Source organism: Malania oleifera, chromosome 9 (genome assembly GCF_029873635.1).
Source record: "Malania oleifera isolate guangnan ecotype guangnan chromosome 9, ASM2987363v1, whole genome shotgun sequence".
Lineage (NCBI taxonomy): Eukaryota > Viridiplantae > Streptophyta > Magnoliopsida > Santalales > Ximeniaceae > Malania > Malania oleifera.
This window is the reverse complement of record NC_080425.1, coordinates 81,327,719-81,351,279: the sequence shown is the minus strand read 5'-3', so window position 1 is coordinate 81,351,279 and position 23,561 is coordinate 81,327,719. Positions and strand designations below refer to the sequence as shown.

General features: G+C 37.6%; 1 protein-coding gene across 1 annotated transcript; it reads left to right on the top strand.

Moving 5' to 3' along the window:
• Positions 1–429: 429 nt before the first annotated feature.
• On the top strand, positions 430–21,930 carry LOC131164238 (uncharacterized). The gene is made up of 11 exons (XM_058121275.1): positions 430–878; positions 2,355–2,530; positions 2,973–3,104; positions 3,200–3,250; positions 4,436–4,532; positions 10,446–10,492; positions 12,181–12,397; positions 20,168–20,297; positions 20,391–20,433; positions 20,599–20,660; positions 21,202–21,930. Exons 1-11 carry the CDS (start codon positions 827–829, stop codon positions 21,260–21,262), a joined length of 1,068 nt encoding a protein of 355 aa, XP_057977258.1. The 5' UTR covers positions 430–826; the 3' UTR covers positions 21,263–21,930.
• The last annotated feature ends 1,631 nt before the right edge of the window (positions 21,931–23,561 follow it).

Sequence of the window (23,561 nt, the reverse complement as noted above, 5' to 3'; positions counted from 1 at the left end):
TCATATTTCAGTGTCCTTTCCAAAATCCAAAACTAACACTTTTATCGTATTAGTCTCAAATTCTAACTATTATGATATTTCATAACAATACTTCTTTGATTTTTTTTTTCTTGTGGATTGAAATTTAAAATTCAACTTGACTATTCAAATGGTGCTGGTCACCTCTGATAAATATTTTATCTCAATTTTTATTAAATTTAAATTTAAGATGTTTAACATAAAAGTTTTAAATTGTAAGGACTGCCTCTCAGCATTTATAATCTCTAACATTCATACTATCTACATAATTTCTACTTTTAGAAAAGATTGGTAGAATCTCATAAATGGATTTTTGTGAATTCTAAAACCCATGTTATCCACATAAATTTTTTTGATAGGCTCTTATTGCATGACTTTTACCAAAAAGCTAAAAAAGATTGTAGAACATGTATGAATTGTGTTGGTTAAACCTCATCAAAGGATATATTTGTTAGGTCATTATCCACATGACCTAAAAAATTGATAAAGTTGTAGAACACACGTGAATTGTGTTGGTTGAATGATTGAATCTCTTTAAGGGACTCTTCATCATTTCTAAAACCCTATTATCTACATAATTTTTTTTTTTTTTGGTTAGTCAGTATAACTTTTACGCTGCAAAGAAAGAAAAAGGTAGTCGTGGAACACAAATGAATTGTGCTTGTTGAATCACACTCACGCCTTTCATGCTGCGACCCCAAATGTTTGGGAGAAGGGGAGGCTCTACTCCAAGAGCAGAGGACATGGATGCTCATTTTGTATATATGGGCTTCGTATTTGATGAGTTTGACAAGTGGGTTTTGATCAAATGGCGCTTTCAATACCCCATCTGACCTACATTCCTCTGCCTTCTGATTCAGGTCACTAGCTTCATCAGCTCAATCTGTTTTCAATTGTCATTTGCGAATTTTTTGGGTTCTTAATTGATAATTTATGGGCTGTTACCTGTTTGGTTCTGTTTTTCATTTTGGGGATTCTGTGGCTTCTGCTATTGAAGTTCCATTTCTCCTTTCTTCTTTGATTTTTGTTTTTCATATTGGAGGTGGTGTATTTTGTTTTCCATTTTTTTTAATGTTTTTTTTGAATTTCTAAGAGAGGTGGGGTTTGATTTTTGCTTGTATTTGGTTTTTCTCTAGTTTTGTGTCCGGGAGTGTTACCTTGGATTTGTTTGAGGTGACATTTGCGTTCATTTTCGGTTTCTGGAATAGAATGGGAATAATTTGTTTGGGAAGGCAAGAATGCAGTGAAATGGAATGGAATTCATCTTTGTAATTTTATATATTTATTATATAATTTTTCATTCCATTTCGCTTTCATTACATTCCATTACAGTGATCCAAACATAATGAAAAATTTAAATGGAAATTGGTGGAAATGATATTATGTATATATATATATATTTTATGCTTCTTTTTATGCTTATACACGAGTTTAGTTTTTCTTTTTAGTTTTTGTGATGGTTTTAATGATCAATTTTACTTGTTTTTTGGCTGCTGATTGCACCATGTTTTTCTCTGTTTTGTCTTATAGCACTTGTTTCTTTGCCTTATTTTGTGAGGAGGAAAAAATAAAACTGGTTTCTGGAACAAGAGGATTGGCGCTCAGTTCAAATAGCTGAGAAGCAATTTTTTCCCGCCCCCCTGCCCCCCGGGTTCATTGAAGGACATCAAGATATTCAAATCCTAGACCAACCCCACCCATTTTATGGCCCTGGAGTTGTTGTATACTTGTCAAGAGTTCTGTTGGATGGAATGTTCTTTTTATTTGTTTATTTTTTTTAAATCTTGTGTTTTACATATTTTTTCGGTTCTGTCTGTGAATAATCTTAATTATTACACCCTCACTCTAATAATCACATGTCTTGTGGTGCCATGGCTTAATTTTTGACTGGTTGGTCATGGATTTGAGTCCAACGAAACAACCTCTCTACATAAAAGTGGGGTAAAGCTGCATACACTGTGACAACCCTCCCACTACCCTCACAAAGCAGGGAGCCTTGTGGCCCGGGGGCACCCTTTACCCAATGACAATTCTATTCTTTTGTGTATTATATAAGTCCAAATTTTCATATGCTTTCCATTAGATGGTTAAAACAGAATGATAATTATATAACTTGAAATGCTTCCCACAAGAAACTGTGCCAAACTGAATTAAGTCATCCATAAAAAGGATCCTAGCTGTTTAAATAAATACTAAAATTAAAGATTATTTGCTTTATTAGGATCAAAGATTTCATTCTGTTCATTTAACTGTTTTAACCTGTCTATATTAATCATACTTCTGCTTGTCTCTTGTGAATCTTGGGTTTTATTATCTATATTTTATATGTTTCACAGGTGGCAAACACCCTGATCATGAAGCAGTTTTATTGCCGGTTCCAATTCATATCGTCACCCATGCATCTCAACTTCCAAAAGAATTTCTTGTTCCCTCTCCTAAAACAGAATTGGTGATTGGATTTGATTGTGAGGGTGTTGGCCTCTGTCGATATGGAGCCATTTGCATCATGCAGGTGAAATTTTCTTTAGTAGACCGTTCTGACTAAGATAAACTTATATTTCATATGCTTTGTAAATTTAATTTTGTGAATATTTTTCAAATCAGTCGAAATATACGAGGAATTGGTATGCTAGATATGTTTATTGATACTACGTGAATTCATGACTGGTGCCATAATAAATGTATTATATGTAAATGCAGCACATTTCTTTTATTATACCCTCCTTGAGTTAATTGTCAAACATGAGTTCTTTTGGGATGCTGCTGTCCATGACCTATAAACCAGACCTTTTTTTTTTGAGATTCTGTGCAGATTGTGAAAATTTAGAGTTTCAACTGTGTTTCTTGTATTTTTATTTGCCTAATTAAACATTTTTATCCCCATTATTTATTTGACCTTGATCAGACAAATGCCATTTTGTTAACTGATGAACACAGTTCTTTTATGATGGCAGCTTGCCTTTCCAGATGCTATATATTTGGTTGATGCTATTAAGGGTGGCAAGAAGTTAATGAAAGCTTGTAAGCCTGCTCTTGAATCTAATTACATCACAAAGGTTATTCACGACTGCAAGCGAGATAGTGAGGTCTCTAACAATGATTCAAAAATGTGTTTCTACAAGTTTATTGAGCATATCATTAGATATTATGCCTACCCCTTATTAATTCTTTTATTGTGTAGGCGTTGTATTTTCAACATGGTATCAAGTTGCACAATGTTATGGATACTCAGGTGAGTCTTAAGCATAATTTTAACTATTCCTTCAAATGTGTTCTACTAATATGAGAAACTATATATATTACAGCCGTCATTAAATTCAGACTAGGATGGGTCGTTAGGATTTCTATACCATCCTGGAACATGGACATGTCTATGCATGGGTGATACATGAGAATAACATAAGATTTGTGTGCAGCAGAAATGAATGTTGCATCCAACTTGAGCACTAGTGTTGAACAGGGCACTATAGATACTTGGATGCAGCCATATATGTATGCATTGATACTAGGACCCTTCACCTCACTATTTTTGTAACCATGTCCAGCATTTGGTTGGACTTGAGTATAGGAATACTGAGACAGTCACTGCACTTGATACTCAGAGTCTGTTTACTATATTGAAATCTTTGGTTAGATTTGTGCCTTTGAGCAACTGTAGACTACGATGATTATGAAAACAATCTTTTTGACATGTGTTCACTTCCATCACAAAAGGCACAAAACACTTGTTCTTTGCACATAATGGAACTAATAAAGGTGATATCTTCCCTGAGTATCAAGACTAGTGTTCAACATGGTTGATTATTAGTGTCATGTTCAGCATTGTCCAACATACCAATGTTCAAAAAGAGGTGTGCTTGAACATATCATTGTCCAACATACCAATGTCCAATATTGGTGTCATGGCTTTCTTAGAATGCCTTTGCAGCTACCTGTCATTTGCTTGCTGCTGCATTTGAGGCCATTTAGATGGCAACTTAAAGCATCATATTTGACTATTGGTTGATGCATGATGCATGATATTAGGCTGTTTTTGGATTCGATTCAATTTTCATAATACTCTCTTTTGCTGAGCTTTTTCTTAGTTTCTTGATTGCAAATTTATGTAATTTCATCCTCAAGGTCATGGATATCACTAGCTTAGTGGAGGAAGTTAAAAATGTGTTGTTTTGGAGTCTGAAAAGACAGATTGGGTTGGAGGCAACCACTGTTGAAACTATCCTCTCGGCCATTAAGGAAACCTTTGTTCAATTAAAGAATCTTTTCTTTAACACAAAATCAACTGTTCTATGGCGAGCATTGGACAATTTGCTTCTCTTTGAAGTGATAATGGTTTTTTTATTCATAATCAGTTGCATCATGAGTTATTGATGAGAATCATGATGTTGGCCTACTTCTCGCACTTTTTTCTGTGCAGATAGCATATTCTTTGATAGATGAACAACAAGGGCAGGCACGATCATTGAATGAGTACATTTCTTTTGTTGGCCTCCTTGCAGATCCACGTTATTGTGGTGCTAAATCTATGCTGAAGCTTCCATATATGCTAAATATTTGTTATGAAACTTTTTTATTTGTTGGGAATACATTTCTTGATCAGCACAATGTTTCAATATTATATTTCTGTGATTATTTACTAGGATGTCTTTTTTGGGTATTTTGACTGCTTAGGAATTTCATATTGTTGTTAAGCTTAGTTTAGCAGATGTTGAAGTCATTAGTACCTGTAATTTCTTGTACATAAAGGGGACAAGTAGATCAAACCGAAGCTAAGATGTGGAATGAAGTAAATTGTTGTACCGTATTCTGGATTTAGATTGTGAATTATGGGCTGTTAATGTTCTTTACCCTGACTTCATTTTAGATGTAACTTCAAAAGTAGGGAGTTGTATTTGTTAGTATCCATGACAAATGTCTACATTTGCTGTATTGTGTCAGTAATCTCGATCGAATCATTAGTTCAGGTATTGTGTACGTTTTCTTGATTTCTTTGTCCAGAGAACAGGGAACTGTCATAATAATAGGATTCTCATGTTTAGTTTAGTTTAAACATCACGCCACCATTCAGTTAGCATTCACAAGGAACACTATTTGTTTTAGCTGCCAACCTCTACATCAGTTAGTTTGTGATGAAGTAGTGTGGTAGACCATGTGTCATAGACCCTTAAATAAGGCTCAATTAAGGGCTGCGCGGCACTCGTCGAAAGCTCTCCCCCAACCGAGTCAGCCGATAATACGAATTCAAGCCTACAAACATGAGCACTAGATAAGTCTCAAAAACCACTCGTAACCCTGAAAGCACTAATACACAACAATAGATCATAAATGCAAGAGACACTTATACTCAAGATATTCATATAGATCAATAGGGTACATTTCGGTCTAAGACAATGAAACTCAATGATAAATAGGACTACTTATTTTATTTAGTTAAGATGACAACCATACAAGTCATAACACAAGTAACTTGATATCCATTATAAATCCCTGTAGAATACATGTAAAATCATCTCTCCCCCCAATTTAACTCATTACATTGTCATCCTCGAACATCCTCCACCGCTTGTTTTATTGATGTCCTCGTCGATTTGCTGTAAGGAGTCTTTAGTCTTCGGATTCTGGTGTTGTTGTCTTAGAGTTCATGAAATCTTGAATCTTCTTTGTGGCATGCTGGAGGTTTCCTGTCTTCTCCCAACTGTTCTCTTCTTTTCCCACCCTTCTCCACCTAACTAGGTACTGTTGTTGTTGACGACCTTCGTCCTTGATGACTCTGTCTGCAAGGATCTCCTTTACGTCTCTGACTACAGTCTTCATTTTGGAAATGGTTGATCTCCTGGACTTCTATCTGTACGGATCTTCTTGGTCAACATGGGACAGTTTTAAGTTGTTGACGTGAAGTACTGGATGGATTGGTCTTTGTATTGTCTTAAAAGTCTTTCGGGAGGTACTTTTCCAAGCACTAGGTCTCCAGCTTCATATTGTCATGGTTGTCACACCCCATGTCCACGCGGTTCTTTGTGAATTGATAGACTTTCAGGTAATGTCCACCACATGGGCCGTCAAAAGTGTGAGGGAGAGTTGGTTGTCAACTTGTCACCATCTCAATTGGACTTAATTAATTGAAAAACATTTCATTGAATTAACGCAAAATTAATCTATATCTAATAGGGAAACAATTTTTGTATTTATTTATTTTTTTTGGAGTTCACAAAAGGTTGCAAGTATTCTTCCTACATCTCTCTCGCTACTTTCTCTCTTGGGGACTCCCCAGAAGCCTTAATGCTCCCACCATATCCCTATTTTCTCCAAAGTCTGTTTTCGAGGCTTCTGTTCCCTCCTAAAATGCTTTCAAGGCCTTCTGTTCTGGACATTCTACTAGACGGTGGGGCCCTATGCACTGAGAACAAGCAATTGGTGGTCGATACTCCCCATTCCTTATGTTTATGCCCTTTGACTCTCTAGTTATTAAGGGTCCTCTATCTCTCCAAAAGCTATTAGATCCCTTGTCACTTCCCCCGCTTGTAGGTCTATACACCATGTTGGATTCCTGTTCATTATTGGCAGACGTTGGATATTTCCTCTTCTGAGAACTATTTGAGTAATCATCTAATCGTTCGAATGCTGCGAGGGTCGAGTTCGTGAAATCATATAATTGTTTGGCTGCTAGGAGAGTCGAGGGGAGGTTATGAACCCCTTGCCTTCGCAGCTCATTCTTTGGTCATGTTTTGAGTCCTCTTGGAAATGGAATACTCTGTTAGATTCCGCCATATCTTTGATGTCAAACATTTGAGCCTAGAACTCCCATACATAACTCCTTATCGAGCCTATCTGTTGTAAGTCATACACCTTGCAATGCGCCATATTCACCACATTTCCTGGATAAAACGGTGCCTTCAAAGCCTATTTCAGTCCCTCTAAGGTATTGATGGCATAACGATTGTTTTTCATGTATTCACATTTGGTTCTCCACCACAACTTAGCATCTCCAGAAAGATATACTGTTGCAATGTTAACTCGGTCCTCTTCTAGTACGATTCTTGAGCACTTAAATTAGTGTTCTAGGTCAAAGAAAAAATTGTCCAACTCCTTTGCATCTCAAACACTCCCATAATATTTAGGTTTTGGTACTTGAATTCAAGACCCCCAATGGTATCAGTTATCGGCCTTTGAGACATCTATGCTCCACGTTTAACTTAGCACTCATCTCCTATAAGTCGTTCTAAAATTGGTCCGTTATGTTTCAGAGCTTGCCCACTTCCTTCCAATCTTCTTTCAGGTGCCAATAGATTCTTTGACATTTTCTGCAAGTAAATAAAAACTATTAGTTAACTCTCGTAGGGAGGCCTCAAGCTCTATTGGCTTTCCCTCATGGGATGTAAGGGATGGCATTACGCCCTCAATGTGTTTTAGCCTATTCTCAAAGACTTCCAGTTGCTCGATGTTCCTCTGGAAGACCTCATGCTCTATTGGTCTTTTCTCCAGGGATTTTATATGTGGAATGAATTTCTCGAGTTCCACAATTCTATTCTCAAGCTCAAATACACTAGAGGTTTCCTCGAGTGTTTTATTTGGTGGTCTCAAGCTCTATTGGCACGCCTTTCTCTTTTGACAATTTCGTCACAAACCCTTGGAGTTCAAAGAACCTCAGCTCCAAGGTTTCGAGTTTTGTCACTTTTGCCTCAAGCACTTCAACACTCTTTGTTTTTACAGACTTTGAAGTTCTCATTTTACCACTCATGGTGCTCACACGCACTATGCTCTGATACCAACTGTCACAGACCCTCAAATAAGGCTCAATTAAGGGCTGTGCGTGTAACGACCCGAAAAATAATGATATTTAAATATTTAAGAGAGAGGGAAATGAAAACAGAAATGGAAGGAGGCAACAGGCTGACGACATTGCATTTTGGATGGAATAACCCGGAAATTTTACACAGGGCCTCATCGACGAACACAGGGAGTTCGTCAACGAGCTCATAAGTAGGTCTCGTCGACGAAGCCACGCCTCGTCGACGAGAAGATGCCGAGAGGGGTTTTTGGACAGTTTGAAATTCGTCGACGAGGGTGGAAGTTTGTCGACGAAATTATTGAAGGACTCGTCAACGAGGTGACGTGTCTCGTCGATGAATCCGACCCTATAAATAGTGAAAAACTCGGATTTTTATTAGATTTCAGCGCAAATTAACCCTCTCTCTCTCTCTCTAAAACGCTTCCCTCTCCTTCTCTCTTCGATTTCGGCTCTGATTCATGCTGGATTGACGATCTGAAACCACCACGACGCTCCTGGCGAAGTTCTTTGTAAGTCTGTTGGAGCTGATCGTTGGTGGAGTTGGCTTGGATTTCGTCCCAATCTCAGGGTAAGACATTTTTTTCAGTATTTGCCTTTCCCTCAGTTATAAGAAATACAATACACGAAAAAAATACTGATGTTTTGTTCTAGGGGAATTGATTTTCAGGGTGTTGAGTGGAAAACTCTGCGGGTATAGGGCCAGAATTTAGTAGGGGCTTTTCAGAGTTAAGATAAGGGAAATATGCTATGCTAGGGTTTTAAGAATATTAATAGAGTTTTCATAGATACATATATACCAGTTATTATGTAGTTTTTTTACAGAACGAATGTTTTAATATTGTGTGGCCTGAGTAGATATATACCTGATGTAAAATTTAAATAGTACTTCAGCATATCATGTTATATAGCATGTATATATAGTTATTCACAGATGATTAACAGACAGATTTATATAGATTTTATTCAGTTAGTATATCATAGTTTTTACAGAATGCTATGTTTTCCTGAATACCATAACACACAGTTTATAAAGACAGATTATACAGTTATAGCATTGAGATGCTACAGTTACTCAGATTTTACAGTATTTACAGTACATAATTATAGCGTTATGGTTATTTTGAAAACATAATGAAAACAGCAAATATATATATATATATATATATATAGATGTACTTATATAGTATCTGATCCCTATGGAGATATTACAGACAGGTATAGTTTACAGAGCACGGTACCGTTACTATATACTGATAAAGTGCAACCACATATCTCAGATAGTGTGTGGGTACCGTCTAACCGTGCTCGGAGAGGATGCAGCTCCCCAGTACGCTGGGTAGAGGGGGCCGGTTAGACGAGGTAGCAGCCAGTCCCGCACTTAGGAGTGGATGCAGTTTGGTCAAGCTGAAGTAGTGTAGAGTATGATGACTTACCTGGAGGGCCGACCAGGTTAAGTCTCGCCTATGGACCGCACAACCCTGTCATGAGGGGTCAAATCATGACATACAGAGTCCCAGGGAAAGAACACAGTTATGTATATGCATATAGTTTTATAGTTTTTATCGTATGTAGTATATTGTAGCAGTATGAATGATAGAAAGCTCAGATGATACAAATGTTTTAAGCTTTTATACATGTGTTTTATAGATTTGCCAGATCATGCAGTTTTAAATACTATTATTATAATTATATGACTCGGTCGCCACACACTAGTAATAGCATATTTTCACTTATTGAGCGTCGACTCACCCCATTACTTTAACATTTTTTAGGTGGGCTAGTTAGGTGAGCAGATCAGACTTGCGGGTAGAGATCACTTGGTCACCCTAGTTATAGGGTAAGTTTTGTGTAGGGTTTTGTATTTTTGGGGTAGTTAACACCGGAGAGAGAGATGTATTAAGTAGCTATGGTTGAAAATACTGAATTCTGGTATTGTATATACATGTATATGTGGTTATGTGATTTATGTTTTCCGCTGCATATGGTGCCCATTATATTCAAATTTAGAGTAATTTGTTTAAAAAAAAAAAAAATGGAGAAATTTTGAGGATGTTACAGTGCGGCACTCATCAAAGGCTCTCCCCCAACCGAATCAGCCGATAATACGCTTTCAAGCCTGCAAACATGAGCACCAGATAAGTCTCAAAAACCACTCGTAACCCTTGAAAGCATTAATACACACAACAATAGATCATGAAGGCAAGAGATACTTATACTCAAGATATTCATATAGATCAATAGGGTACATTCCGGTCCAAGGCAATGAAACTCAATGATAAATAGGACTACTTATTTTATTCAGTTAAGAGGACAACCATACAAGCCATAGCACAAGTAATTTGATATCCATTATAAATCCTTGGAGAATACATGTAAAGCACTCTTCTTAATAACATTTTTACATGTATAAAAAGGAAAAGAAAATCTACATTTTTCTTTTCGCAAATTTGTGAGTTTTTTGCGAGGGGGAGGGGGCGGGCTAGGAGAAGTTTGTTACAGTTATTTAGATGTATATAGTTCTCTTTTGATGCTTTTTGATTGGAAACATTTTTAAAGACATAACCAGAGAATTATTATCTATCAACTTTCATGTCTATTTGTTCTCCTGTTAATTTTCATAATTATACTGCAAATGCAGGTATATCATATTTTGAGAAGAAAGAAGTCCGTGTCCTTCTAAGGCAGGTCAGTGATAGCATCTCTTTGTGTGTTTACGAATTGTGAGTAATGGGTGGAATTATGTGGTTTAAAGTTAGCTTGCATGATGCATTGAATTGGTTTCTGAAGACCAAGTTTGCATTTGTTTCCCGATTGAAAACTTATAGTTGAGATTGCTCATTAGGATTTCTATCGATATTATAAAATTGCTTGAATGTTTGCTTGCAAGTTTATAATATTTGCAGTCCACACGCAAGAAAGAATGCAGAAACCAAAAAAATGCACTTGTCTCGTACAGTTGTACATAGAAAAAGTGGGATACCGGAGGGCTAAAGGGGCTAAATTAGCAATCTATCCTTCAACCTAGATATTTTTCTTGTTTTCTCTCTGGGTTTTACTGCTTCTTTTCCCTCCCACAATTCATTCCTCACCATTCAAAATCAGCTTGGGGGTAAATGTGATGCCTGGGTAAGGATTGTCTTTAAGGTCTGGAAAAACTAGTGTGACTATGGACATTAGTTTAAAGATAGTCAAATGGGGATGGACTGATTATGAGTTGTCAAAATCCAACTTAGAGATGAACAGTACCTTATTCATCACATAGGAATACTTTACCTTTTAAATGACTTGGCCTGATTCTGTACATGCTAAATGCTGACAGAGAATATTTGCTGCACCCTGCTGCATAACTGGCAATCAGGATGTATCTGTGAACACTAGTCAATGAACTGATTGAATGTAGGTCCTCTATGAAGATTTCCCCAATGCATGTAACAGTTATTGAATTTTGATGCACAAGGAGAGATTGCTGCTTCTTTCCTTATTTCTTTCCAGTGAGCTTCCCTTCACTACTAGACTACCACCTATCCATCTCAAATGAGAGTTATAAGCTAAAAGGGAAACTGTTAAGTAAGCCTTGAATTCTCATGCCTCCAGCTCACCGATCCAGGGGCCCCTTCCCAAGGATGCTTTCATGCATATCTGTTATGTTTGTACTTTGTAGGGTTTGGATGGTTTTTCTTCTCATCTGTGTGAGGTTGGGTGCATCTGGATAGGGTTTGAGGATTGTGTGATTCTGATATTTCACTGTACCTCCATTTGATTCGCAGTGAAAATTTTTCTTCTCCCTTGGTCCGGGCATAGGCTTCAAAAACAAACCACACAAATTTTTTGCTTGTTTTGTGTTGTTTTTCATTTGCTTTGTTTATATGGTTTGCAGCTGCATTGTTTTTGGTGTTTGATAGTAATAGAAACAATCTATATTTATACACTAATATGCATCAGCATTAGTCCGGCTGGGAGATCATTTTATAAGTGAATCTTATGTTGTTGTATCATCTTGACATCATTCTTTTGCTAATGATGGGCTTATCATAGGGGGCTACCTCAACGCATCTCCCATTTTGCCGATTTTTTATCTATGTTGCAATTGTTTTAAGTATTAATAGAAAAGCTAGATTTAAAATTAACCATAATTGGCATAATTTACCAGCCACAAAACTAAACACTAAATTCTCCCCTGGCAATAGAGATCAGTTCTTAACTGTGGGAATTTGTTTTTAAAGTAAGCTCTTTTAGTATGGTGTATAACCATTTGCATCATCTGTTTTTTTTTTTTTTTTAAATTATTTTTTTCTGATGTTCTTTATTATTTTTATTGGCCTTCTATTCTCAGTTTTTTCACCTATTAGAATGATGGGTATGTTCATTTCCAGGATCCTTACTTTTGGGCATGTAGACCCTTTTCTGAAGTGATGGTCCGTGCAGCTGCTGATGATGTACGCTTTCTTCCATATATTTACCATAAGATGATGGAGAAAGTGGATGAACTTTCCTTATGGAAACTTGCAGTTCGTGGTGTTCTTTATTGTCGATGTTTCTGCAACAGTGATGTAGAATATGCAGATTGGCCTCCTCTCCCTGCAATTCCAGGTCAATTTTTCTTTTGTGAAGAGGTCAATTTTTGTTAGAACATAAGCAACATATATTTGATATCATAGGCCAGACAAGCCAAATTTAGGAGCTTCTAATTCTGCTTTACTGTCTGAATGCCCTCCAAGATGAGGGCTGCAATAGCAACTGCTGATAGATTATTTAATCTTAAATTTTCAAATAAAGCGCTCAGAATTCTGCAGTATTGGCATGCCAAATTGTCATCTTGGTGTGGTAAGACTGAGGTTAGGGTTGTTTTACATGTAATTTGAAAGCCCTATAACTGCAACAGTGCTTGGTTATTGCCAAGGTAAAGAATGCCGTGTAAGCAAGCTTTAATAAAATAGTAAGACCAATTGAGAGGTTTGATAAATGTTGAAGAATGTTTAGAAGCCAAACATTGGGCACACTATGAACTACATAATTACCTTGGAGCTGGTGGTGGTTTGGGCTACGCCACTCTGCTAGCACAGTTTCTGGAAATGTTGAAGTATGTGGCTCATATTGAGTGGAACACATGCACAGGGAAAGCATGGTGTTGAAAACAAGGAAGTTGAGCTGTAGCAAGAAGACAGTCGCCGGTTTGGTCAATGGTTACATCAACGGTTTACCCTCGGGAGAAAACCGTCGACGGTTTGCCTAAAACCGTCGACAGTTTTAGTCTTTGCAACTTAGTCTTGGTATTAAACCGCCGCGGTTTTAGTTGGCGCAGATTTCAAATTTTGAATCGGGAAGATCAGTAGGTTGGGGATTTTGGAGGATTTTACTCCGGGGATTGCTATAGGGATATTTTAAGAACTTCCTAAGTCCTTTGTACATGTAGGGTTAGCATATAAACAATATTGTAACCCTGGTTTGAAGATTGATAGTGAAAATTCAACCATTTGCTCCCGTGGACGTAGGCACATTGCCGAATCACGTAATCTCTTGTATTGTGTTTTATTGCTTTGATAATTACCTATGTGTGATTGTGTTTCCGTATATTATTCATCGTTGGTTGCTGCATTGCATGATCTGATTCGATTTGTGTTTCCACTGCGCATTGGTAGTCTTTGCACAAAAAATTGGTATTAGAGCTATTGGTTTACAATGGCTGGGATTTCTTTTGCGAAGTTCGACATTGTCAAGTTTGATGGATTGAGCAATTTCGGACTTTGGCAGAAGAGGGTTAAGAACTTGTTGGTGTAGTAAGGTATGGTGAAGACATTATACGGGAGGTAGTCTGAAGGCATGGACGACATGAGTTGGAAGGAATTGGAAGCGAAGGCTTTGACGACTATTAGACTTTGTTTGGCTGGTGACGTAATGCATCGCCTCATGGATGAGGAATCGTCAGCGGCAGTTTGGTTGAAACTAGAGAGCGGGTATATGTCCAAGTCATTGATGAACAAGTTGTATCTTAAGTAGAAACTATATGGGCTTAAAATGGCAGAGGGATCGGATTTGAATCAACACATGAACATATTTAATTAGATCATAAGTGATCCGAAGCAGGTTGATGTGAAGTTCGAGGACGAAGACAAGGCGTTGATGCTGCTGAATTCCCTACCTACATCTCCTACGTATGAAAATCTAGTTACGACTTTGACATGGGGGAAGGAAACTCTAGAGTTGGAGGATGTCACGAGTGCTCTCTTGGGCTTTCACCAGAGGAAGAAGACCAGTGATGAGAATTCGCATGGTGTAGGACTTGTGATGAAGGGTAACCAGGATGGTGGGAGAAGCAAGTCCTGGAGTGGACCGAGTAGCAATAAGGCTCGGTCCAATTCCAGGAAGAGGAAGGACGTACGATGTTTTAAGTGCAGGAAAAAAAGGCATATAAAATCGGATGTCTAGAGAGGGAGAAGGGGAATGTTAAAAATAAATAAAGTTCATCAAATTCAGCGAATGTAGTGGAAGAAGAAGACTCAGGGAGCGGTGATGGTGACATGCTTTCGGTTTCATCCGATTCAGATGGTCTCACGAATTCTTAGATCTTAGATTTGGGGTGCTCTTATCACATGACGTCCAACAAAGGCTGGTTCACCACGTACAGGTTGGAAAATTCTGGTTTTGTTTTGATGGAGAATGATGATTCATGCAAAATTGTAGGAATAGGGAATATCGGGATCAAAATGTTTGATGATGTTGTGAGGACATATGTGATGTTAGGCATATACCATAATTGAGAAAGAATTTGATTTCATTGGGCACTTTAGACTGTAACGGGTTTAGTGACAAGTCTGAAAGTCGGGCAATGAAGGTGAGTAAGGGTGTTCTAACCGTGATGAAGGGGAAGAAAGTACCAGGGAATATCTATACACTGCTAGGTACCACGGTTGTAGGTGGAGTTGTAGCTACAAAGTTTGAGTTGGATAGTACCATCTTGTGGTATATGCGGTTAGGGCATATGAGTGAACGTGGAATGATGGAGCTTCATAAGAGAAATCTTTTGTAGGGGGTCAAATCATGCAAGCTGAAATTCTGCAAGTATTGTGTGCTTGGGAAATATAATAGAGTGCAGTTCATGGTAGCCACGCACAAGATGGAGGGGATCTTTGACTACATTCATTCAGATGTTTGGGGGCCGGTGAAAATAGCATCACGAGGAGGGCATATGTACTTCGTGAGTTTTATCGATGATTACTTACGGAAGGTCTGGGTGTACTTCATGCGCCAGAAGTCAGAGAAGTTTGTCAAGTTCAAATTGTGGAAAGCTGAAGTGGAAAATCAGACTGGGAGAAAAATCAAATGCCTCAAGTCAAATAATGAAACTAAATGCACTGATTCGAGATTCATGGAGTTGTGCAAGCAGTATGGCAAAAAGAGACATTCACAGTAAGCAAAACACCACAACAAAATGGTGTGGCGAAAAGGATGAACCGAACCATAGTTGAAAGGGTTCAGTGTCGCGGGTTGAATGCAGGGCTTGCTAAGAATTTCTGAGCAAAGGCAATAATATGACGTGTTTCTTGATTAACAAATCACCAAGGGCAGCACTAGATGGGAAATTTGCAGTGGAGGTGTCGACAGGCAGCACAGTAGACTACTTCGGTTTGAGGGTGTTTGGATTTCCAGCCTATGTGCACGCTTTTAGTGAGGAGAGATCAAAGCTTGAGGTAAAGTCTAGACAGTGCATCTTTTTGGGGTATCAGAAAGGGGCGAAAGGGTTCAAGTTGTGGGATCCGAAGGTAAATAAGGTGGTGATTAGTAGAAATTTGATTTTTCGATGAGAAAGCCATGTTGTAGTGTACTCAGGATGAAGAAGAGAAATAGGTGTTAGAAAATTGCAGCAACATTGAGCGTGTGGTGTAGGTGGAGTTAAAGACTCAAGGTAGAGATGACAATGTGCATTCTAGCTCTGGAGACCAGTAGTAACACAATATAGCTATAGATAGACCTAGGTGCACTATCAGGCCACCACCCAGATAGGGATTTGATTATCTGGTGTCTTATGCACTTATCACTAGTAGCAAGGATCCTACTAATTTTCAAGAGGCGGTGCACAACCAAGAGAAAAGTGGATGGATGAGTGGTGGAGGAGATGGAATCACTGCATAAGAACTAGACGTGGGAGTTAGTGGAGCTTCCTGCAGGGAAGAGGGCGATAGGATGCAAATGGGGGTATAGAAAGAAAAAAGCGGTATCAGAAAAAGGAGAGAAGTTCAAGGCTCGGTCAGTAGCAAAGAGTTACTCACAAAAGAAAGGGGTTGATTATGATGAGATTTTCTCCCCTGTGGTCAGACACACTTTCATCAGGGTAGTGTTAGGACTGGTGGCGTATTACGACATGCATTTGGAGCATATAGACGTAAAGACAGCGTTCTTCCATGGTGATTTGAAGGAGCTGATTTACATGGTACGACCATAAGGGTTTAGTCAACCTGGACAGGAACACTTGGTCTGTAAACTAAAGAAATCACTTTACGGGTTGAAGTAGTCTTTGAGGCAATGGTACAAACGCTTTGACTTATACATGATCCGAATTGGCTACAGGGTGTGAGCATGATTGCTGTGTGTATGTGAAGAGTTTTGAGGGCGGTTCACTCATTTTTTTGTTGCTTGATGTTGATGACATGTTGATTACTACAAAGGATATGACTGAGGTAAATCAGTTGAAGACTCTGTTGCGTAAAGAGATTGACATGAAATATTTGGGTGCAACCAAGAAGATTCTTGGGATGGAGATTCGTAGGGACAGAGCTGTAGGGAGATTGTGGTTATCTTAAGGCAGTTATGTGGAGAAGGTGTTGGAGAGGTTTAGTATGACCAATGCAAAACCGGTGAGTACATCGTTAGCGAATCACTTTAAGTTGTCTACCGCCCAGTGCCCAAAGACGGGTGATGACGTTCGTGACATGTCAAAGGTGTCCTATGCTAGTGTAGTGAGGTTTTAATGTATGTCATGGTATGTACGAGACCGGACTAGGCACAAGCTGTCAGTGTGGTGAGCAAGTTCTGTTTGAATCCGGGTCGACAACATTGGGATGCAGTCAAGTGGATCTTCAGGTACTTGAGGGGTACTATAGACTATGACATTATGTTCAGTAGACAACAAGGTGATCCTTTAGTGGTAGGATATGTGGATGCTGACTATGCAGGGGACCTGGATGACATAAGGTCTACTACAGGGTATATATTCACCTTTATGGGAGGGCTTATTTGTTGGAGGTCCATGGTGCAGTCACTTGTTGCCTTATCTATTACTGAATTGGAATATATGGCTGTGGCTGAGGCTGCCAAGGAAGCGTTGTGGTTTACAAGATCGGTTAAGGAGTTGGGCATTTGGCAAGGTGGAGTTCAGCTGCATTGTGATAGTCAGAGTGCCATCCATTTGGTAAAGAACTAGGTGTATCATGCGAGGACCAAACACATAGATGTGTAGTTTCATAGGATCAAGGAACTGGTTAATCCCAGTGAACTGCTACTTGAGAAAGTTCACACGTCTGAGAATGCAGCTGATATATTGATATAGCCTGTTACAACAGATAAGCTTAAGCATTGCTTGAACGTGATCAACGTCTCCAGTTGCTAGATGGGAGGCGTCCCAACCTATTGTCCCGGGTGAAGCTGCGGGTTATGTTTTCAGGTGGAGTTGCGGGTTATGCTTTCGTATGTCTCCTAAGTGGTGAATATTCACCAAGCTGGAGATTGTTGAGGTATGTGGCTCATATTGAGTGGAACACATGCACAGGGAAAGCATGGTGATGAAAACAAAGAAGCCGAGCTGCAGTAAGAAGATAGTCGACGGTTACATTGACAGTTTACCTTAGAGAAAACTGTTGGCGGTTTCAGTCTTTGCAACTTAGCCTCGGTATTAAATGGTCCACGGTTTGTCGAAACCATCGATGGTTTTAGTCGGCGTAGATTTCGAATTTTGAACCAGGAAGATCAGTAGGTTGGGGATTTCGGAGGATTTTTCTCTGGAAATTGCTACATGGATATTTTAGGAACTTCCTAAGTCCTTTGTACGTGTAGGGTTAGCATATAAACAATATTATAACCCTGGCTTGAAGATTGATAGTGAAAATTCAGCCGTTTGCTCCCGTGGACGTAGGCACATTGCCGACCCACGTAATCTCTTGTGTCGTGTGTTTTATTGCTTTGATAATTACCTGTGTGATTGTGTTTCTGTATATTATTCATCGTTGGTTGCTGCATTGCACGATCTGATTCGATTTGTGTTTCCGCTGTGCATTGGTAGTCTTTGCACAACAAGAAAGAATGGGTGCAAAATAGGCTGATTATGTTCTATATATTCAAGCCTATGATTGAAGAGTCTTTAGTAATGCTGCATTTAGGAGCATGAATTTCAAACCTTAGATTTGGATTTGGGCATATTTTAGACAAATTTAAATATAATTTTATATTACAACTTATCCAAATCCAATACAAACCCAAATCCAAGGCCTTAAGTGTAAATGATATTAGTGTTTGGGAACTACTTTGAATGGTTACTTGAATGAAGATCATGCAGCAGATTATAAGTAATTCAAGTTGATGGCTTAGGAAGTGTTAAAGCTTGATATACATTGTTGACCCACAACCTAATAATTTAAACTTTTAGGTAAAATGGTAATCTAACATGGTATCAGAGCTGGTTACTAGGAGATCCCGGGTTCTGGTCTCGTTGCCCACGTTTAAACAAAAAAATTTTGTATTTCTTGTAATGGGTGTTATCTAACTTGTTTATCTAATAGGGAGATTGGAGGCATATATACTAAGAAAGAATTGATGGTTAAATATAATTAAGGAATTAAAGTTGCTGTTAGATTATCACTTCACCTAAAAGGCTAAAAGCTTAAACAATTAGATTGTGGGCTAACAGTGTCTTTCAAGCTTGAACACTCTCTTGCACATAGAGAGAGAAATGTAAGACTAATAACACCCACTACCAGGAATAAGATCATTTTTGACCACCACACAATAAACACAGGCAACAAGACACCCAGTATCTTCTGGCAACCACTAGTCTGATACCATGCTAGATTACCACTTCACCTAAATGCTTAAACTAGATTGTGGGCCAAAAATGTATATCAAGCTTTGATAGTAGGAAAGCAAAAACAAACTCTAAGACACTATTTAATACAATAAAACGCTGGAAGAAAGAAAATAATTGAAACATTGAGTCACACAATTAAAAGTCATCATTTGATCTTATAAAATCAGAGAGATTGTATTCATAGAATATTTTTTTTACTTGATCTTATAAAATCGTAGTGATTGTATTCACAGAATTTTTTTGTTTGATAATTGGTTATTAAAATAATTCTATGGTTTTCCTTTTTAGTATACATGCCTTTTGTTTTTGAAACATAAAATGATGGAAAAATTTGGCAAAAGCGCATCTGATGAAAGTGTTTTTGTCTTTTTCTTTTTTATTTTTAATTTTACTGAAATTGTTGCCCAAAAATTTGGGAAAGATATGAAACATTATATGGCAGTATGTGAAGACACAGAATTTGCACATGTATACGGAGACATGCAGGTTATTCATGTTTCCAAAAGTAGAAAAACAGGCAATGGCCAACATACATATATGAAACGCATGGTATGTGTGTGACTGTGGATGTGCGTGTGTAGAGCTGTTTGAAAGTATCATATAGACATTGGTGAATCCATATTGATCCTATGCTGCTTATGTGCCCACCGTGTCTCTCCAAGTATTAGTGACATGTTTAAGAGATTCTGGTTGATAGGGTGAAAGAACCAGTGTAGGAGCGGCATTTTCTGCTGGACTTGTCTGTAGATAATGAGGCATTTAGTGAGGATATTAGACTGGGTACAAAAATTTTAAATAAAAAGGAGCAACTGACACTAAATAATCTGACAGTTCAAATTAGGTTGGTCCAGATTTAGGATTCAGGGTGCAACCCTGTATATTATATTTAAGTTAAAATTAGTTCACAGGAAATTACTTAAAAGCAGGGATGTATGGCTTAAGAGAGGTCTGGATCTTTATATTAGAAGGTAAGGAGTAGGGTCTAATGCATGGCTAGAGGTAGTGGTTTCTAAGTGCAAATAATCTTCCATGAAGTAATCATTTATGTTGTAGAAACACCTAGCCATATGCTGTTTTCCTTGTCTGAGTTGAGAGATACCAAAAATCAAGAGTTGTTCAGGGCTGTATATAGTTTTTTCTGCTTGTTTGTTTATTTTTTGTTGCTGTTGTTGGTTTTATTTTTTTAACTTTTAAAAATTTTAAAGCATTTATTTGTTTGTTAGTTTGTTAGATCAGAAAATAAAAGTTTGGGGTAACTCATTCTTTGATTTGATTTATTCTATCAGGTAACCTTGTTGTGGCAGGGAATGCTCCTGAGGAGGAGATCTTGTCAGTGCTTCATGTTCCTTCTGGAAAAATGGGTCGTGTTATTGGCAGAAAGGGAGCTTCAATCTTGTCTGTTAAAGAATGGTGCAAGTAAGCTTCTCACTCACTCTCTCTCTCTCTCTCTCCACGCGCACATGCACACACGGGTTTCTTTTGGGTTATAATTTGGAACACATGTTGCAGTGCTGAAATTCTTCTTGGAGGTGCCAAAGGCCCACTAGACAAGGTTGGTTGTGACTTTTTTTAAGCTGTCCATTTAGTGATATCTTCTTGTTCAAATTATATCTATATCCAAAGTAAATTGTAATGACAGTGTATGATTTTTGGTCAAGTATTCTAAAACTATATTGATCTATCCATTTATTTATTGGTGATGTTTATATTTATGTAGGTGTTCATCATTGGACCCATTAAGCATGTGAGGAAGGCAGAAGCAATCTTAAGGGGAAGGATGTAATTAAATCCTCCTATGGCTTTTTCCTGTGCATGGAGTTGATAATTCGAGAGCATAAGTTTTCACTCGTGCAAAAATGTTTTAAGTTGATGAGATATTTTTTGTAACCAATATCTTGATTGTTGTTGGAGGCAGACTATCCACACTGATGAGTAGCTTGAGCAAGCATTGGTTTCCTGTTTGGCTTGCAGGCTCCAGGGAATCCATGGGATGAGTTAAACTGAATTTGATAAAATTTTATTTTTATTTTCTTTTGTTTTATTGTTTGTAGCTGCTGTTCTAGGTTAACAGTAGTTCTTTGGCTTGGTTTTTACTCGTGTTCATGAGGGACTTTTGTCGAACTGAATTCCTGGGTTGCCATCTAGCAGCATATGGCATTTGTTTAGTGCAAACCATGTGATGATGTGAACCTAAAAATTTGAAGTTGTATTGGTTGATTTTTTTGAGTCAAGCTTAGTATATCCAGTGGTACAAATTAAATTGCATTCAAGGCAATTGCACTGAAATTTCTGTTCAGCCCTTTCAACTTGTTTTCCACAGATCCCTTCATCTTTTTGAGGAACAAACTCCTGGGCTTGTTCCACGCAGAATACTTTGTTAGGTAAGTATTAAACTGAAGCACTTTTATGAAGGTAATGGTGACTCCAGATACATTATAATCATTGTGTATATATCTGGATCTTTATTCAGATTGTAATATTTTATGGTGTACATTTTGATTTTGTTTGCACTATAAATGCGTGTAAATCCAATCCTTTTGTGGATTGCGACTTTTCTTTTGAATTAGACTTCGAGAAATGAATCAGGTGGTTGGAGGTTCGATTGCAGCTCAGAAGAACAAGGAAGAGCTAGAGCTAAAAAGAAAAAAAACAAACAAAAAGGCATCCCCAGGCTACAAGGCTCTTGCTTTGCTATGGTAAAAGGAGGGTCATCACAATGTAGCAGCCTTAACTCCACTTTTATATAGAAAAGTTATTTTCTTGGATTCAAACCCATGACCAACAGATTACAAAGGAGCAACTTTATCATTTTTAATCCAAGGCGCACCCTCTTAAGGAAGAGCTAGAGCTGAAAAGGAGAAAATATCATATAGAAGTTGGGGGAAAAGAATGCAGAAGGGAAGAGAAAGGTGACAGCAGGAAGAGGGGGATTGTAAGCATTTGAAGGAGAAGAGCTGAAGAAGATTGTTGAAGGAAGTTGAAAGCAGGCAATGTAAATAATACTGATAAGTATATTGATAATCTTCTAAATGCGTGCAAACATCTTTTGTAGTTAGTTTCTTGTCCCTCTATATACTTAATATTGTGGTTATGAGAATCCTTTGACAATTAGGATCTTCATAAGAACTACTCCTATGAAGATAAAGTTAATAAGCTTATAGCTGTAATTAGCAAAATATTTATCCATTACAAGTCTTTGCATGGCTAATCGATCATTCTGTTATCGCTACAAAACACTATGGATGAATGTGCATACGATATTTTTGAGCACTTTAGTTAACAATCCATGCTGCATATCTATGCTCAGATAAGATTTTATTATACTAGAGCCTCACTAGTGTCTTCTAGGGGACATTTTGATGTAAAGATCTCTCGAACCTTGGGAGGGAGTGAGAAGGCATATGCAAAAGATGTGATTTAACGTTATATAACTCTAAATCTTTCTTATGCTTTCTCAGATATTTCCAACGTTTCTCCTTGTGCTTCGATTTTCTAGATCTTCTGAGAATATTATCCTAGATATTTTCTCTAGTGATATGCATGAGTCTTTAACCAATGATTTTCAAGATGCCCTCCTTGGCTTCTGTTTTTCAAAATTGAAGAAGAATGGGTAAATTGGCTTGATTTCATGATAGGTTTTTCATATTTACTGGTCACTTTCCATCTCAAAGGGAAAGTCCAAACTCAGGGGAGAGATATGTCAACATCTTCCCCTTTTATGAAAAGATAAGAAGTTTAGAAGATTTGGGCTTCTTACAATTGTGAGAATAAGCTAGTCCGATTTGGTAATGGGAATTTGTCATAAGCAGGAAAATGGTTGAGGGGATGATAATTTATAACAAGTCTGAGTTTACCTAGTTCAAATGAACCAAGAAAGAAAAAAGACACAAAGTCATTGCTTTCTCACATCCTCTAAGTACATCTTGGCCAAACATGGTTTAGGCATAACCCCCAAAGCAACTATTTTAATTGATGAGAAAAATAAGTGTTTCCATTACTAGCTTTAACATCTCATTCATCACATATCATCTCCTTAAAAAGCCCTTATTCATATCAATTAACGACTCGAAACACTTAAGCATTGCATATAATAATTTCTCCTTTTTGAGATTTGAAGAAACACCCTTTAGGCAAATACCTTGTGTCTTTAGAAACCTTTGAGATAATATTCTTGCCATTGCCACCACTCTTAAAAAGTCCAACCTAGCAAACTTCCTTGAGCAATTCCCACCATCAGTGCTACTACTGCTGTTGCTGCTCCTTTAATTTGATTATTCTCGAGCAACTATTGTCATTTCTTGGCTTCGATCTCCCACAAGATTTGTAGCAATTAGCTAGACCTTTGTTATTGCTTTCATTATCTTGATAATTCCTTTCATTAAAACTTTTCTCGGTGTTCTTTGTGAACTTTGTTGATGTTATATTTTTTCAAGACACTCCTCGAATAACTAGGATATATATATATATTAATTGATTAATGTGTGACACTCTGTCCATCATTCTTTGATAAACTGAATTTGGCCAATGATCCAGCTAATCCGATATGTAAGCAAAATACTCCAAATAAATATATTATATTATATTAATAATCAATTATAGTATCAAAATTTGAAAGGTTACAAAAATAATGTTGTGATCATTTTAAACAAACGACAATGTAAAATAAGTTCGGCTGTAATG